Source organism: Sturnira hondurensis, unplaced genomic scaffold (assembly GCF_014824575.4).
Source record: "Sturnira hondurensis isolate 20B ecotype Veracruz unplaced genomic scaffold, ASM1482457v3 Scaffold0022017, whole genome shotgun sequence".
NCBI lineage: Eukaryota > Metazoa > Chordata > Mammalia > Chiroptera > Phyllostomidae > Sturnira > Sturnira hondurensis.
In genome coordinates, this window is record NW_028094648.1 from 8,891,504 (window position 1) to 8,909,043 (window position 17,540).

At 35.9% G+C, this 17,540-nt stretch overlaps 1 protein-coding gene across 4 annotated transcripts in view; it reads left to right on the forward strand.

Moving 5' to 3' along the window:
• Positions 1-17,540, forward strand: part of NFXL1 (nuclear transcription factor, X-box binding like 1) — a 48,075-nt gene that overhangs the window by 24,894 nt on the left and 5,641 nt on the right. For all 4 annotated transcript variants that reach the window (XM_037034081.1, XM_037034083.1, XM_037034084.1 and 1 more), the window contains 5 exons: positions 2,475-2,496; positions 3,128-3,268; positions 6,359-6,525; positions 9,945-10,014; positions 12,908-13,012. In XM_037034081.1, the coding sequence (XP_036889976.1) occupies positions 2,475-2,496; positions 3,128-3,268; positions 6,359-6,525; positions 9,945-10,014; positions 12,908-13,012 (505 nt within the window). The remainder of the gene's footprint in view (positions 1-2,474; positions 2,497-3,127; positions 3,269-6,358; positions 6,526-9,944; positions 10,015-12,907; positions 13,013-17,540) is intronic.

Consider the following 17,540-nt stretch of genomic DNA (forward strand, 5'->3'; position numbering starts at 1 on the left):
TTTTCCACATACATTTTGCATACTGCTTTAGAACTTCAACGTTTTTTTTTAAATCTTTTCCTCTAGCTAGAGTTTGATTTTATTCTTAGCATCTATAACAACTTGTGCTTAAATTATAGTACTATATCTCAGTGATCATGTTAGTCTTCCTAACCGATTTCTCATGCTATTCTCTAAGCTCTGCGAGGACAAAGGAAAGCCAGGTTTTACATAAGACAAACTTGAAGAAGAGTAGTTAAGGGAAATGTTGAAAATGAAAGGAAGTAGTTTTTGGGATTGGTCAGCAAATGACCTGACTGAGTCATACCTGGGGTAAGAGGGAATCCCGGAATTGTTCATACTTCCGGCTGAAGGTACGGAACATAGGGGCACAGGAAGCACAGCACTAGGACGCAGCGTAAAATTACAAAAGAGGCTGTTGTCTACACCCAAAGTTCCACATTGAATTCAGTATGTCTTGTGTATCCGTCCTTACTTTAAAAAGCTCTCACTGCTGCCTTGTCCTTTCACAATGTTCCTTTCAGTTTAAGTAGTATGTATGTTTTTAGGTGTTGGTTGGGCAGTCAGGTTGGGAGGTAAAGTGTTATTGGGAGCTATATTGACAAGTAGGGTGATTTTAGTCTGTAGATATAGTGGAGAGGGAGGTATAGTTAACACAAAGGTTCTTTATGTACATATTCAGTTAGTATTTATTAGAGACTGTTCTTTTGCTGAGGACTTGTGTGTCCATGGGGGACCAAGTTGTCTAGTTTCCCGTACTAGGTTTGAATTATTCGTGATTATCAATGGCCTAAATTTTTGTGTTGGGGAAACAGAAAAAGGCGTTGATATTTTGATTAGTAGGCACTAAAATTGACACATCATAGTCATTTACCTTTGACTTCCTTGATCTGTTTTATAGGAAGATTATTTTGTACATGTCATGCCAAATAGTTTTGCTGCCCTAAAAATGTCCTGTGCCCTGTTCATCCCTTGCCTGCCTCCTCCTGGCACCCCTGGGAAACCACTGTTCTTTTTATTGTCCTTATAGTTTTGCCTTTTTCAGAATCTCATATAGTTGAAATCATACAATGTACAGTCTTTTCAGACTGGCTTCTTTCCCTTAGAAATATGAATTTAAGTTTCCTTCAGATCTTTTCATGGCTTCATATCTCATTTCTTTTGATCACTGAATAATATTCCATTTAGTGTCTATCTCTTCACTTTTTGAAGGGCATTTTGGCTGCTTCTAAATTTTGGGAATTGTGAATGAAGCTGATATAAACATTCATATGCAGGTTTTTGAATGGGCATAAGATTTGTACTCATTTGGGAAAGTATTTAGGAGTTGTTGCTGAATCAAAAGGTAGGCCTATGTTTAGCTCTGTAAGAAACTGCCAAACTGTCTGACAAAGTGGCTGTACCATTTTGCATTCTCACCACCAATGAATGAAATATTCTGTTGCTCTACATCCTTGCTAGTATCTGGGGTGGTCAGTGTTTGGGTTTCAGCCATTCTAAAAGGTATACAGTAGTATCTCATTTTAATAGGCATTCCTCTAATGACATATCATATTGAACATCTTTTTGTGTGCTTATTTGCCACCTGTATGTCATCTTTTGTGAAGTGTCTGCTTTTTGTTTAAATCTTGTTCATTTTTTAGTTGGGTGTTTGCTCTCTTCCTGTTGAGCTTTGAGTTCTTTTTATACTTTGGATACAAATCCTTTATCAGATATGTGTTTTACAAATATTTTTTCCCATTCCCTGGCTTGCCTTTTCATTTAAGTGTTCTTCACAGAGAAGATGGTTTTGGTTTGATGGAGACCAACTTTACCATTTTCTTCCATGGATCATGCTTTTTGTATTGTGTCTGTAAAGTCATCACCAAACTCAAGGTCACCTAGATTTTCTCTTGTGTTACAGTTTTGAATTTCTTGAAGTTGGTTAGTGTCAATCCTATTCTTCTTCAGTACTGGGTTATCTGTTCTGGGTTTTTTGTCTTTTCATATAGATCTTAGAATCGGTTTGTTGATGTCCATAAAATAGCATGCTGGGATTTTGAGTGGAACTGTGTTGAATCTATAGTGAGTTGGGAAGAAGCGACATCTTATCAATATTGTATATTTCCAAACAAATGGAATATATCTCCATTTGTTTAGATCTTTGATTTCTTTCATGAGTGTTCTGTAATTTTCCTCATATGGATCTTAAATATATCTTAATAGATGAATACCTAAGTATTTCACTCTTTTATATTAATATAAACAGTGGTATTTTTCATGTTTTCAAAATCTAGTTTTTCATTGCCGGCTAATAGTAAAGCAGTTATCTTTTATATATTAACTTTGTATCCTGTAGCATTTCTGTAATCACATATTTCCATATGTGTTTTTTTATTCTTAATAAAACAAATCGTAGATTTAGCATCTTTGCTTTAGGTATTCTATTTGAAGTATTTGTGGTGTTTTAATTTAATTTTATTTTTCTTTTGCAGGGAGTGTCTTGGGAAGCATGAGGTGAGTTATTGGCAAAAGTTTTAAGTAAAGCTTGTAACCTAGGATTGTTAGAAAAAATGAAGTCAAAGTACCATTATTTCAGTGTTTTAAAGACAATAGTTTATCTACTAATTTTATTTTATTTAATATTTAATTTTTTATTTTAGAGAGAGGGGAAGGGAAGAGAAAGGGCATGAAACATATGTGAGAGAGAAGCATCAATCCGTTGTCTTCCATATGTGTCCTGGGGGACTGAACCCACAACCCAGGCCTATGCCCCAACTGGGAGTCAACCCACGACCCTTCTGTTTGTGGGATGACACCCAACCAACTGACCCACACCAGCTGGGTCTGTCTACTAATTTAAAAAAAACACAGTGCTTTTATTTGAAAATGAGTTTATAAAGATGCATTTACTACAGAATTGTATTGAATGTCCCTTTTAGGAAAATAATGTTTTGCGTCTTGCCATTAATTTTTTTGATTTTTTTGCTAGGTTACTTTGGTTTTGATGATTACTAGTGAAAATGTGTCAGACCTTTATGAAACTTGTTATTAAATGGTAACAGTTGTTTTGGAAACATGGGTCTAGGTCTAAAAAGTGTGAGTGTGTATATGTTGTGCAGATATTTCTTTTTTTTCTTTTTTTAAGGTGAGTCCATTGCCATGCCATGCTGTAGGACCCTATTCTTGTAAGAGGGTTTGTGGACGCACCTTAGATTGTCAGAATCATACGTGCATGAAAGAATGCCACAAAGTTACGGAAACTGCTGCCTGCCCTGACAAAACCAAGGTAAGGTTCCGGGGTGGAAAGTGTCCATGCTTATAGATGTCTCTGAATTAGCTTTCAGCTGTTTTCTAAACCTGACATGTGTGATAGATGATGCTTGCAGTTTTAATAACTCCCCAAACCTTTGTTGGAAGTAAAGTAAATGTATCACAGATTTGTGAGTATGTGTGTGAGATTCAGTAAAAGCATTTTATTAGCATATCAGAAATTGATAATTCAAAAATCTCTAAAAATTGCCATTTTTATTAGGAAAAACAAATGTAGCTAATCAAATTTTAAGTAAGATTTTATTTTTCAAGTAACTTGTTGCCCTGGTTGGTGTAGCTCAGTGGATTGAGCACAGGCCTGCGAACCAAAGGATCATGGTTCGATTCCCAGTCAGGGCACATGCCTGGGTTGCAGGCCAGTTCCCAGCACGGGGTGCACGAGAGGCAGCCATACACTGATATTTCTCTCCCTCTCTCCTTCCCTACCCCTCTAAAGATAAATAAATAAAATCTTTTTAAAAAACGTACATTTAAAAAAATAAAGTAACTTGTTTTTTCATAGACTCCTATTTTATAGGGAATCATTATAATAGCAAGTGTGCTTAATGAGGAATAAGCCAAAAAATTTTAAGCTTCATATTTATTAAGTGACATTAAATTTACAAATATTTAAATTATTAATATGAGTTGTGTTACTAAAAATTCAGTTGTATTGTCAGCTCTTTGGGGTTTTGATTTGGTGATTGGAATGCGGGACAACATGAGTATCCGTAGTATCATTCTTGCTCATGTGTAGACACACACAAAAATATGTTATAATTGCCTCAGTAATCCATGTCATGTTCCTCAATAAGAATTTTTCATGATAAAATGAAAACGATATTGGAATTACAAAATTAAACAAATAATTGCAATAATTCAAATCCATTTTAACTCTAAGGCGTAGCTGCTATACAGCATTCCTCCTTGAGGTTTTTAGAATATCAAATGAGTCAGAAAAAATTCATTTTTAGAGTTGATATGACTGAGTGATTGTGCAGTTCTCACTGAGTATTTCACTGTTGCTAACAGGGCACTGGATGTGGCAAAACATGGGTTGTAAGTTACATGCCATTTTTCTCAGTTTAGCTGTAGGTCCATTCATACCTCTCACTCAGGGAAGGCTACTGCAGTGCAAGTGAGTGGAAATTACATTATTTTGGGGAACTTTGTGATCATTCTAATTTATATATTAAAAACAAAATAATAAAGAAACTACAAAATTTCTTACCATAACACATCATTGGGATCCCCTGAAGAAAGGCTCCTAGTGTCTATCTCTCAACCCGAATGCCTCTGGGATTTTTAACGCAGTTTCTGCCATCAGTTGTAGAACAGAGCCTACAGCACAGCAGGTATTTAGTAAGTGTTTCTTGAAGTGAGTGTCCTTAAAGTTCTTTTGCTTGTGACTGTGTTCTGGTCTTCCTGCCTGACCTTACCCACAGATCTCAGTCCAGTCAGGTCTATTAAATGCAATGCTTTCGATTATCACCATTAGCAACAAATGTTCCTGTTGTCTAATTCATTGGTTATAGTGAGTGGAACTGTGTTGACAGGGGAAAGGTATGAGGCTGATGGCAATTGAAATAGTGAGTGTTTCCCAGGCAGATGTGGGGTCAAATATCTTTGAGTGACTGAAAGAAGAAAGGGAGTAATGAGGAAAATCTGTCACCCAAAGCACATATAAAAATATATAAAAATACATAATCACATATACATACCTTTTTATGTAATTCTGTATATTATTAGACCCTTGCCCCTCGCAGTATTCTCTGCAGACTAGTAGCACTGGCATCAGCTGGAATCTTGTTAGGAATGCAAAAATCTCAGGCTGTATCTTAGCATTTTAACAAGATTCTCAAGTGATTGATAATGCTCAGAGATGTTGGAGGACACTGCTAAAGGCAGTGTGTGTGATGTGTCATGTTTCATTGATTTTTTTAAAAGAATTTTATTATAATCATTAAACTTGCTAAAAGACTAGAATTTAATTATTCCAACGACTAAAAAGAAAGGATAATCCTGTAATGTGATAGAGGTGCTAATTATTGCTGTATTAAAATCATATTATAATATGTAAATGTATCAAATTAACATTGGGAACACCTTGAATTTATACATCAAATATATGCCAATAAAATAAGGAAGAAAGTTTTACTTATCAAGGTTAGTTTTCTAATTTGTGATAGTATCCCAAATGTTTATTTTGCTTTTTTTCTCATTATCCCGTTACTTAAAATTAGGATTGCTTTTTTCCTGGGATTTCCAGAAAGTTGGATGAATTGGAAAAGCTAATTTTAAAAGTTGATAATGAAAAATGTTTAACTTTTAAGACCTAGTATCCGTATCTATAGCTCTTATTTTATCTCATGTATGATGTGAAAACAATATTCTGTAATAAAAACCTTTAACCTTTCTTATTAGATATGTACACTTATTAAATTACCAGAGCAGAGAGGTGACTTGTTAGGTTACAGTTTAGATATATTTATTTATGCTAAATGCAGTTCAGTTTTGTATTATTGAAGTGTATTGAAAGTAAATTAAACTGGTGGTCATTCTCCCTTTTTTTCTCTATATGTGTTTCTCTTCAGCAAAATATGATTATCCCCAGACATTTAATGTTTTGGCAGTTTTTATTTATGTATTAACAATGTATGGATTCCTTTAGTTTGATGATGATCATACCGTTGGGTCTACATGAATTGAAAATCTTTTACTTTGTATTTTTTTTCTTCCACTGACTATTCTTTAAGACGTAAAGAATACATTTTTAGTAGAGATATTTAATGAAATCATATCCATTTTAAAGGTGAGGCAGTTTGATTTAATGAGGTTTGTAGACAAAAATCTTTGTGAATAATGATCGTATTGATAATCTTGCTGGTCTCCATTTTGAGTATTTTAAAAATGAGTGATTTTCAATACCGTTAATAACATTTTATTAACTATATTTCTAAGAGCTGCAGAAGTACTTTCTTTTAATAGAGTATATAAACTTTGTAAGTACCGTATAGAATTGTTAGACTTTTGTACTTAGGTGATTTGTTTCCTTGCAATGTGTCAGGCTGGCCCAGAATGCCTCCAGTGTGAGGACGGGTGCTCTAGATCACGGCCAGTGGGCTGTCCCCACCCATGTGTTTTGCCATGTCACCCCGGAGAATGTCCTCCTTGTGTTCAGATGCTTAGAATAAAATGTCACTGCAAGATTACAACCCTGTATGTGGAATGTAGGTAAGTACATTGAAGAACTATTCTTCTTTGACTAAAATTATTTTGATATCTTTTTTGAATTCAGAACCTTTATAGGTAATATGCTGTAAGGAATATTTTTCAGTGGTGGTCCTTAGACTCGGGAGGCCGAGATTTTCCCTGAGACCTTGGAGAAATGTAAACTACTTCACCTGGTAGATACTTGACCCTTTTTCAACCAGGGCGGTTCTGAGTTCTCCTACTTGGGGATTCCATATAAGACTTTGTTAGGAAAAACACTGTGTCCCTGCTTTTAAAGAGACATAGGAGAAGCACTCCTATAAAATTGTTCAAATAACAGTGACAAACTAGAATTTCACTGGCTCAAATATTGATTTGCATGTAATTAAGTGTAATTTTTAAATTATAGATTTAAAAGCTTGAGTTTTGTTTATTACAAATGTTGCTGTCATGGCATTATCATACAGGGTGATGATCTATTTACTTTAAAAAATGCAGATTTTGCTTGTGGATTATGTGGAGGAGAAAAAAATTTATTTTTTTCTGTGTAATCGTGATCTAACTTCAGTTAATCACGATCAAACTCATTCAGTTCCATTTCTTCCAGCTCAATAAAATGGGCTTTTTGTAAGATTTAACTCAAGGTAAATTTGAGAATGTAACTTTATTTCTGATTTTTTTTTAGCATAAATACTTTTTGGGAAAATACATGTTAATATTATTTTAAATTTGTTTTTGTCATTTAAACTTTTTAGATTCATGCTTTGTTAAATTAGTTTTGTCAACATTGTTTTTACAATTTAAAAAATAAAATATTACAATTTTTAGTGTTAGAAATTTTATAAGCAGAGTTAAGGGGGTAGTTTTGCTTTATTAATGGATGATACTGATAAAAAGGATTGTTTTCTTTGATGTTGCTGGGTTTTAAATTTCTTCCCCTTCTTTTTCTCTTCATCATGTAGTCTTCAATGAGTGCTTTTCCCTTTTTTAAAAATCCTTACCTGAGAATATATTTATTGATTTGAGAGAAAGAAACATTGATGTGAGAGACAAGTATCAATTCCTTGCCTCCAGTTTGCACCTGGGTGGGGAATCGAATGTACAGCCTAGGCATGTGCCCTGATCAGGGATTGACCCACAACCTTTTGGTGTATGGGGCAATACTCCAACCAACTGAGCCACCCAAGTAGGAAGGGTGTCTTTCCCTTTTTGCCTTTCTTTCCCCAGAATGATGTCTTTCCAAGGTTGGTTCCTTGGTTGTGCACTTTTAAAATTCCCCTCCTTGTAGTTAGTGCTCCGAACTCCCAAGTCTTTTACACTTAGGGTTTGTGGGAGGCCTCTAGCTCCTCCGGCCACCCGCTGTGGATGAGCATGAGTCTACCAGGACATAATCTGCTTGGGGAGGAAAGGCAGACCAGTCTCTCAGAGGACAAGGGCCTTGAGCCTTTTTTCTCAAAGGGCTTTTATTGGGTTTAGTTTGCGTGGGAATACAGGGAGTATATGTAAAGTTCGTCAGTCATTGTCAGGCAGTAATGATCAAGGAATGGAAGACTTTCAAAGAACGGTGAGGGCTTATTCTGAGTCAGGGTCAGATAGACAGAGTGATGCCAAAGGGCCATAAAAGTTTGGGAAACAAGCTCACTTTATGCTAGGACCCTTATCATTTAAATTGAGTGCATTCTTAACAAAGCAGGTTTCACAGTATTTTATGCATTCATTCTTTGGCCTGATCGCCCTGGGAACTGCCTGTTCCAGCACTGGGCTGCACTGCCTCCAGCATTGTTTTAGGCTTAAGTCAGATGGGGCAAGTGAGGCAGCCAAGAGATTAAGAGACTTCTTATAGACAGAATTCGGACTTGGGCTATAACAAAGCCCAGGGGTGAGGGTCTGTCACCCCTTTTCTGTAGTCCCCTAAGTCCTTCCCTGATGGTCCCTTTGTGACTGTACCTGTCGTAGGTTGTTCCTCCCTTGAGGAATCTTACCCATTGTTGACTATCCGGCCATCCTCCAGGGGCCAAACCCAGTGAAGTAAAGGGGGCAGAGGCTACATCACTGCCAGAAGAATAAGTTTTGTCTCCTTTGTGGCTTATGGTCCCAAGGTCTTTTTACTCAGCCTTAGCCATGGGGGTTAGAGCTTCTGAAACTAGGCAGGGTGGTTCCCAACAAGGGTTGACTTTCTTTTTCTAGTGTAAGGTTAGCTTTCCCACTTTTCTGTTTAGTTTTTCCAGAACTTCACTGGCTTCTTGAAAAGATTCCTATGGGAGCTTGAGAAGTAGCTGTGCTAAGAATTGATATTTACTTGTCTACTTACAGATAATTTGAAGTTTGTAGACATTTCTGTTTTTAATTATGACAGGGTCATGGGATTTGAGTGATTTTGTTATTGATGAGGTAAACAGTTTTTTGAAGGGATGTGTGGATACATTTGGGTTGAGGTGGCTTCCATTATCTCAGCTCTTGAGAGTTCCTTTTTCCCTTTCTTGAATACATGTTTAAAATACATTTTTATACAAAATTCTTTAGTTTCAGTATTCTGATAATTTTATTTGCATTCGTTCAGCAAATTATTTCATAATTCATCTTTCCCCTTTAGTTCTTTCCTACTTCATGTATATTTCTTCTATAGAAATTAAATATAAAGGATACAGACTGTGAAGAGTAGGTAATTTTTCCTAATTATAGAGTAATAGGAACAAAATGATTTTAACTCAATTAAGTTCAGAAGTGGGCACCATACTTGTAAGAATGAAAATGTACACGTTTAGTAGAGCTAGCGTAAAAACTTTGTGATATTAAGTGAAATTTTGCCAAGAAAATTGCCTATGTTAGAGTACATTTATAGCTAATTTGATACAAATATTAAAATTATAATTTTGGCATTAGTGAGGCTCACTTTATGGTATATTTTGGCAATCATGTCCTGCAAAGGGAAATAGAAAAAGCAGGAAAAGAAGGAATAAAGAAAAGGAGAAGAAAGTAATGAGGAAGAGAAAAGTGTTTCTCATACATCGATGTTTCTCTTCCTCTTGCTCTCTAGACCTTTCCCCTCTAAAAATAAATAAATGGAAACCAGAAAAAAGAAATAAGTAAAATTAAAAAAGGAATAATTATACTTATGAATAATGGTTGACCTATAGGGAAACACAGTACAGGAACTGTTAAAGAGAGCCCAGGGACAGAGGATATTTCATGTGTGTTTTATACATCCTTTCTAGTAGTGATTGTCCTTTTGACATTTGATTTGTTTGTAGTTGATGAAGGTCTGGAAGGGTTATCAGAACAGTAAAGTAATTGGGTAGATAACTGTCATAGAGAGACAAAATAATTCTCAAGAAAAAATAAATTCGTCTTATAGTATGCTTGGAATTGTGAATTGCTTTTGGAAAATATGCTATGAAATGGTCTTGGTTTGAATGTCACCAAATCTTTCCTATTTTTAGAAAAATAACCACAGCTGATGTAAATGAAAAGAACCTCCTCATTTGTTGCAAAAATCAGTGTCCTAAAGAGGTAAGCTTTAATAGAGCCTTTTAAGTTGTATTTTCTTGGGCATTGTTTCTTTTGCATTTTCTCTTTTCCTGTTTGGACATCCTATTTCAGGTCTATTCTGGATCCAATAAAAATAGGTGTCCAGAAATAATAATGTGGTGTCTGTAAAAATGTAATGCATATGATTAGGGTAGATGCACATCTCTTTATGAAATTTGGGGATATTAGGACTAGGAATGACCTTTGAAGATTACTTTTTAAATAGTTTTAAAGATAGCTTATATACTTTATGCAATAAGGTATTCACTTAATGTTTACTTCCCATAGTGTTATTCAGACTTAACATGTAAATAGATCAAGAACTGTGTGGGTTGTAGGCAGTTAGAGAGCAAATTTATAATAGGTTTTTAAAAAACACAGATACGTGTGCCTGTGTGCAAGAACTTTGAAGTTCATTATTATTTTGAATTGATTTGTATAAAGCATTTATATATAAAGTTTTGTTTTTAAAGACTCAGACGTGTGTATGTACATTGTATTTAAACTAAAAGGATGAACAGTGGTTAAAAAATGTTGTTCAGAGTAAAATGGGAAAATTTCACTATGGGTTTATGCTGGCAATCATTTGAGAAACCAGTTATCCATCTGTATTTGGCCAATCTAAAAGTGAAGATGCTCCTTTTTTTAAGGTTGGAGGTTGGGCAGTGACAATGATTTGATTTGGGTGGATGTTTATAAAGGGATCCTTTTGACTTTTAATTCTTGGTCGGGAAGATATGAAGAAAGTTGTACATGGGGTAGTCAGTCTCTGACTAAATAGAACAAACCAATGCATGACATGCCATTTTGCTAACAGTATTTTCTTTTAACTAAACTTTGGACACTTTCATGGATCTTTGTGTAAGAACTAAAACCTGAAATTTTTGAAATTTATATAAGATTTTAAAAAGAACAGTTGAAACAGTAAATGATTATTTTAATCTGTCTTTGTTAATATAAGTAAAACTAGAGGCATAGGATATGCAAATTTAATTTAAATTTAAATTCAAATTTAATTGTCTAAATTCTTCAAATCCTGAGTTTTTCTTGTAAAAAATTTTTCTTCTATCCAAATTCAGGTTCCAGGTAATAAGTTAGTTGAGAATGATTTATTTTTAATCTGATGTAGTAACTTGGAATGATATTAGTTAGAAATACGATAATTTAATTCAGCAATTGTTGATTTGCAAGCCAACATTGCCTTAGCTATAGTGATCTGTAATATGTTTGCTGGTTCTAGATGAGTGGGGACTGTTGATTAAAAAATTTGTTTCTATGCTCATGGTTTTAGATTCTAGGCCATTCTAGAGCCCCTCTGCTATTCTAGAGTTTCCTTGGAGTTTGTTGAAAACTATAGCCTTAGGCTAAAGTTCTTGGCTAATGGCAAGTAAGACCTGATTCTGATGTACCGACATAGTTTAGAAAGACCTAGGAGTAGACAAGTGAATTTCAATGTGTCTGAAAGAACTCATTCTAGTGTATGGCCTCTTGACACTGGTAAGGCTACAGCAGTGGTTCTCAAACTCTGGCCTGCATCAGAATCACTTTAGGGGCTTGTTAAAACAGATTGATGGGCCCTACCCCAGAGTTTCTCATTTTCTGGTCCTGGAGTATTTGCATTTATAATAAACTCTTACATAATGGCCACCACACTTTGAGAACCAGTAGGCTACAGAATCAGGTCTTACTTGCCATCAGCCAAGAACTCTGTTACTTTAATCTTTAATCTGCGGTAGACATTTTGTACTCAGTTACAGTATGGGATTCTGATAAATTCTGATGTACTGATAAATTCCTGTTTCCTTCATTCTCCCCTTTCCAGACCGTGATTTCTTGTGGGTGGGGACTGTGTCACATTTACCTTTGTGTCTAGTCCCTGGTTGTACATATTAGGCACCTGGTAAATGCTTATTGAATATGAATGAAATAGCACAGGCATATCCTTTCAGCTCTACTACTTCTCTGATATTCAGTCTGTCTTCTGGATTGTTGCATTAGGTTTGAATTTAACTAAAAGAACTTTTAACGGTACCATTAAGAACTCCAACTTTGTGTCCCGCATACACATCTTTAAGTACTTTAAATATTGTTTTCTTAATTTGGTTTTATTATTAACACACAAGCTTTTCTACTTTTCACTTGGGCAAATTATTTAACCTCTCTGTAACTCAAATTGTTCCTCTGTAAAATGGAAGCAGCAGTAACGCCCACTGCAGAAGGTTGTCTGAGCATTAAATAAGTTAAAAAACATGTAAACATCTTAGTATATGGTAAGTACCAGCAATGATGGTGATGTCAAGTGTATTCATCCACAAACAGTATTGTTTTACAGGCCTTCTTTAATTATCTTTGGAGAGAGCTTTTTAAAATCATTGGCATTAAAATGGAACATTTTTGAACTAGACAGTTGGTTATCAGTAAGCCATTTGATATGACTTACCAAAGTGCTAGCAGAATGATGTTAGGGGCTGGGTTGGGTAGAAGAAAACCATCTTACTTTGAGTGGAAAGGGTAGGCATCTCATCTAGGTTGTCAGGTTTGAGTGTTTTAGAAAAACCTTTTACTATGAAATGTTCAATGAAGGTACAGTCATTATGTATTATGCATTCTAATCAGTGTTCTTTGTGACCGTTTTCCAGCTCTTTCAGACTATAACCTGGCTTTTGAAGTAACACATACTGGCACAGCTAGCAGGGTCATGTGATTTGATTATAGTTAGGGTTAATTAAAGAAAAAGTTGAAAAATTAGCTGATTATCCAGGATTGATTGATCCTATTGTGATGGACTCTCTCTCAAAATAGTTGTTGGGAGAAGGGCAGGTAGAGTATGACTGAAATATAAATATGTAACTGCTTTACTTTGGTTTTGTTTTAGCTTCCTTGTGGTCATAGATGCAAAGAGCTGTGCCATACTGGTGAATGTCCTTTTAATTGCAACCAGAAGGTAAAACTTAGATGTCCTTGTAAAAGAATTAAAAAGGTAAATATCTTAAGTTATTAAAAATAGTTTTCTGTACACACTTGTTTACGTCTGTGTTTAGTAGTTCTTTGGCTTTATTTTTTAACCTTTTAACTTTAAGGTCTTCTCTTTTTTTTAAAAGATTTTATTAATTTTTTAGAGAGAGGGGAAGGGAGGGAAAAAGAGAGGGAGAGAAACATTGATTAGTTGTCTCTTGCACTCCTGCAACTGGGGCCTGGCCTGCAACCCAGGCTTGTACTCCGACTGGGAATCAAACCAGTGACCTTTTGGTTCACAGGCCAGCGCTCAATCCACTGAGCCACTCCAGCCAGGAGCTAGGGCAGGTCCTATTCTTAGAAACTTATCCCATCTATTTCTGTAAATGCTTTTCTTTCTTTTTTTTTTTTTACCAGGCTGTAAGAATTATTTTTAATATTTTTGAAAGGTTAGATTTTCTTATTCTTTCCTTTTTAAAAAAAAGTTATTTAAGCATTTTTTATTGTTACTCTGTTACAGTTGTCCCAGTTTTCACTCCCACAGTTGATTCCCGCACTGTTTCTCATGTCATTCATACATGTTCTTTGTTTAGTCCCTTCCCCTTTTTTCCACCATTATCTTCTTCTCTTCTCCTCTCTGGTCACTTTCAGTCTGTTCCATGTTTTCTATGCCTGTGGTTCTATTTTGTTTGTTAGTTTATTTTGTTCATTAGATCCTTCTTATAAGTAAGATCATATGGTGTTTGTCTTTCACCAACTGGTTTACTTTGCATAATATTCTTCAGTTCCATCCATGTTGTCACAAAAGGTAGGAGTTCTTTCTTTCTTTCTGCTCTGTAGTATTGTATTCCATTGTATAAATGAACCACAGTTTTTTGATCATCTCATTTGATGATGGGAACTTAGGCTGTTTCTAGCACTTGGCTATTGTAAATAGTGCTGCTATGAACATAGGGGTGCATAAGTTCTTTTGAATTGGTGTTTTGGGATTTTTAGGGTATATTCCCAGCAGCAGAATTGCTGAGTCAAAGGGCAGTTTTGTTTTTAGTTTTTTGAGGAAACTCCATACTGTTTTCCACAGTGACTGCACCAATCATTCCCACCAACAGCACACCAGGGTTCTCTTTTCTCTACAGCCTTGCCAGCACTTGTTGTTTGTTGATTTATTGATGATGCCCATTCTGACTGGTATGAGGTGATGTCTCATCGTTGGTTTTAATTTGCATCTCTCTGATGGCTGGTGATGTTGAGCATCTTTTCATGTATCTATGGGCCATCTGTATGTATTCCTTAGAGAAATGTCTATTCAGGTCCTTTGCCTATTTTTTAGTTGGATTGTTTGCCTTCCTGGTGTTGAGTCATATGAGTTCTTTTTATATTTTGGAGATCAAACCCTTATCCAATATATCATTGGCAAATATATTCTGTCATATGGTTGGTTCCCTTTTGTATTTGATGATGGTTTCTTTGAATGTACAGAAGCTTTTTTGTTTGATGTAGTCCCATTTGTTTATTTTTTCCTTTATTTCCCTTGCCCTAGGAGCTATATTAGCAAAAATACTGCTATGTGGGATAGCTGAAGTTTTCCTGCCTACGTTTTCCTCTAGGACTTTCATGGTGTCATGACTCATATTTAAGTCTTTTATCCATTTTGAGTTTATTCTGGTGTGTGGTGTAAGTTGGTGCTCGAGTTTCACTGTTTGGTTGTTTTTTTTCCCCCGCATGTACCAGTCCAGTTCTTCTAACCCCATTTATTGAAGAGGCTGTCGTTTCTCCATTGTGTTCTCCTGCCCCCTTTGTCAAATATTAATTTACCAAAGAGACTTGGCTTTATTTCTGCGTTCTCTTTCTGTTCCATTGATCTATGTGTCTATCCTTTGGCCAGTACCAGACTATTTAGATTACAGTGGCCTTGTAGTATAGTTTGATATTGGGTATTGTTATCCCTCCTACTTTGTTCCTCTTTCTCAGTATTGCTGAGGCTATTCAGAGTCTTTTTGGTTCCATACAAATTTTTGAAATATTTGTTCTAGATCAGCAAAAATGCCATTGGTATTTTAATAGGAAATGTGTTAAATCTATAGATTGCTTTGGACATTTTAATGATGTTAATTCTTCCAATCCATGAACATGGTATCTGCTTCATTTTTTTATATCTTTCTCAGTTCCTTTCTTCAGTGTTCTTTAGTTTTCCATGTACAGGTCTTTTACCTCCTTGGTTAAATTTATTCCCAAGGTACTTTATTTGTTTTGTTGCTATAGTAAATGGGATTTCCCCCTCTAGTTTCTCTTTCTGATAGTTCATCATTGGTGTACAAAAATGCCATTGATTCTGAATATTGACTTTGTGTCCCGCTATTTGCCAAATTCACTTATTAGGTCCAGTATTTTTGGTGGAGCCTGTAGGGTTTTCTATGTACACTATCAGCTTATCTGCAAATAATGACAAGTTTACTTCCTTCTTTTCAATATGGATGGCTTTTTTTTTCTTGTCTAATCACTATGACTAGAACTGCCGTTGAATAAGAGTGTTGAAAGTGGACACCCTTATCTTGTTCCTGATCTTAAGGAGAAAGCTCTTAGTTTTTACCTATTGAGTGTAATATTGGCTGTAGGTCTCTCGTATATGGCTTTTATTATGTTGAGGTATGCTCCCTCTATTCCCACTTTGCTGAGTGTTTTTAATCACAAATGGGTGCTATATGTTATCAACTGCTTTTGTAGCATCTATTGACATGATCGTGTGATTTTTGTCCTTCATTTTTTTATGTGGTGCATTACATTTACTGATTTGTGAATATTACACCACTCTTGCATCCCTGTAATGAATCCCACTTGGTCATGGTGTATGATCTTTTTAATGTATTTCTGAGTGTCTGATTGCCAGAAAAATGATTTTGAGTGGGAAGAGGAAGGAGAAATTATAAGAGTAGGGAATAGAGTCAAGGCAAAGGGAGAAAATGAAATTTAAAATGTAAGTAAAAGAGAGAGATGTGATGACAAAATGGAGTTAAGAAAATGGAAGAGTATAATATGAGGTTTGAAATAAAATTAAAAAGTAGTGAACTAAAGGGAAGAAAATTGCAGAAAAACTGCAAGAAGGTCAATAACAACTATAGCTGCACAAATACTAATAAAGGTGGAAAGAGACTAAGAATATTATGCAAAAGAAAAAAGAATATGTGATGTCTACAGTAAAAACAAATGATTTTGAGAGGATTGGGGAAGGAGAGATAATAAGAGTAAGGAATAGAATAGAGGCTAAGAAAGGGAAAAAATAAAATTCCAAACTCAAATAAGCAAGGGCAGGAGGAAGGCAGAATGAATTAAGACAGGGAGAGTACCCTATAAGATTAGAAATTAAAAAATAGTGAACAAAGAGAAAGAAGAAGTTGAAGAAAAACAGCAATAACCGTATTATCCGTGTCAAACAAGCAACAGTTTATAAAGGGGGAAAGAAAATAAGAAAACTATAAGTAGGGGAAAAGAGTGTTTTCTGACTAAAGGAAGGAAGAATGATTTTGAGAGGACAGAGGGAGGAGAAATAGAGTAAGGAATAGGAATGAGGCGTAGTATGTGGGAAAATAAAATTTACAATGAAAATAAAGGGCTGGGAGAAGGCAAAATGGAGTAAGACAAGGGATGGGGACAGTGAAATTTGAAATTAAAATAATATAAAATTTTAAATAAATAAAAAGGAACAAAGAATAATGAATTCATTGGAATACAGTTGAAGCAAAAGAAGAAATATTAAAAGGCTATGCAAAAGAAAGGAGAAAATTATGCAAAACCTGAAGAAGAATGAGGCAGAATTTGTCTCAGCAGAGTTTGGTGTTTGCCTTCTTTCTTCTTTTTCTGAATTTGCCTCTGGCATTTTATCAGCTCAAGGTCCTGGGGCAGGTTGTCCAGCTTCTGACAGCACTGCCTGTATCCCCATCACCTGCCCCTAGAGTGGGCTTGTTTTGTGATTGGGAGGGTGGGATCCCTGGGTCTCCCCTGGAAGGCACTGTGCAGTCTTCTGGGAAAATTGTGGGTGTGTTCCCCTGCCCCTGCACCATCCTCCTTGGCCTGCCCCAGCTTATTTCCAACAGTGTATAGTTTCTGATGAATTAGCTATCTGTTTCAGGGGAGGGGCTAATCTGTGTAGGAGGGTCAGCTCTTTCCTGCTTGGTGCTGATGGCACTTCTGGGTGTGGGCTGAGGCTGGGCAGGGCCCTGATTCCCCGTTGTTGCACACAGATTTCTGATCTCCCTGCTTTGCTGGCCTCAGTGGAACAGGGCCTTAGGAAACAGTGTGTTTTGTCTCCCTGAGAGTTGTCTAAAATGGGCCCTTTAGGTATTTCTCTTTCTGTCTTTCTCTTGCAGATATGTACCCTGCAGGAGGTTTTTGAGCTTGTCCTGCTTGTTCTGAAGGAGGTGGGGGCTGAATGTGTCTTTCCCTTCCTGGAGGTTCATCTCTGCTGGGGAAGGGGGCTCTGTCCAGCTGTAAATAATCTCATGTGCTCAACTCCTACCTGTCCAGCTCCCAGCCCACTGCCCTCGCAGCAGACACAG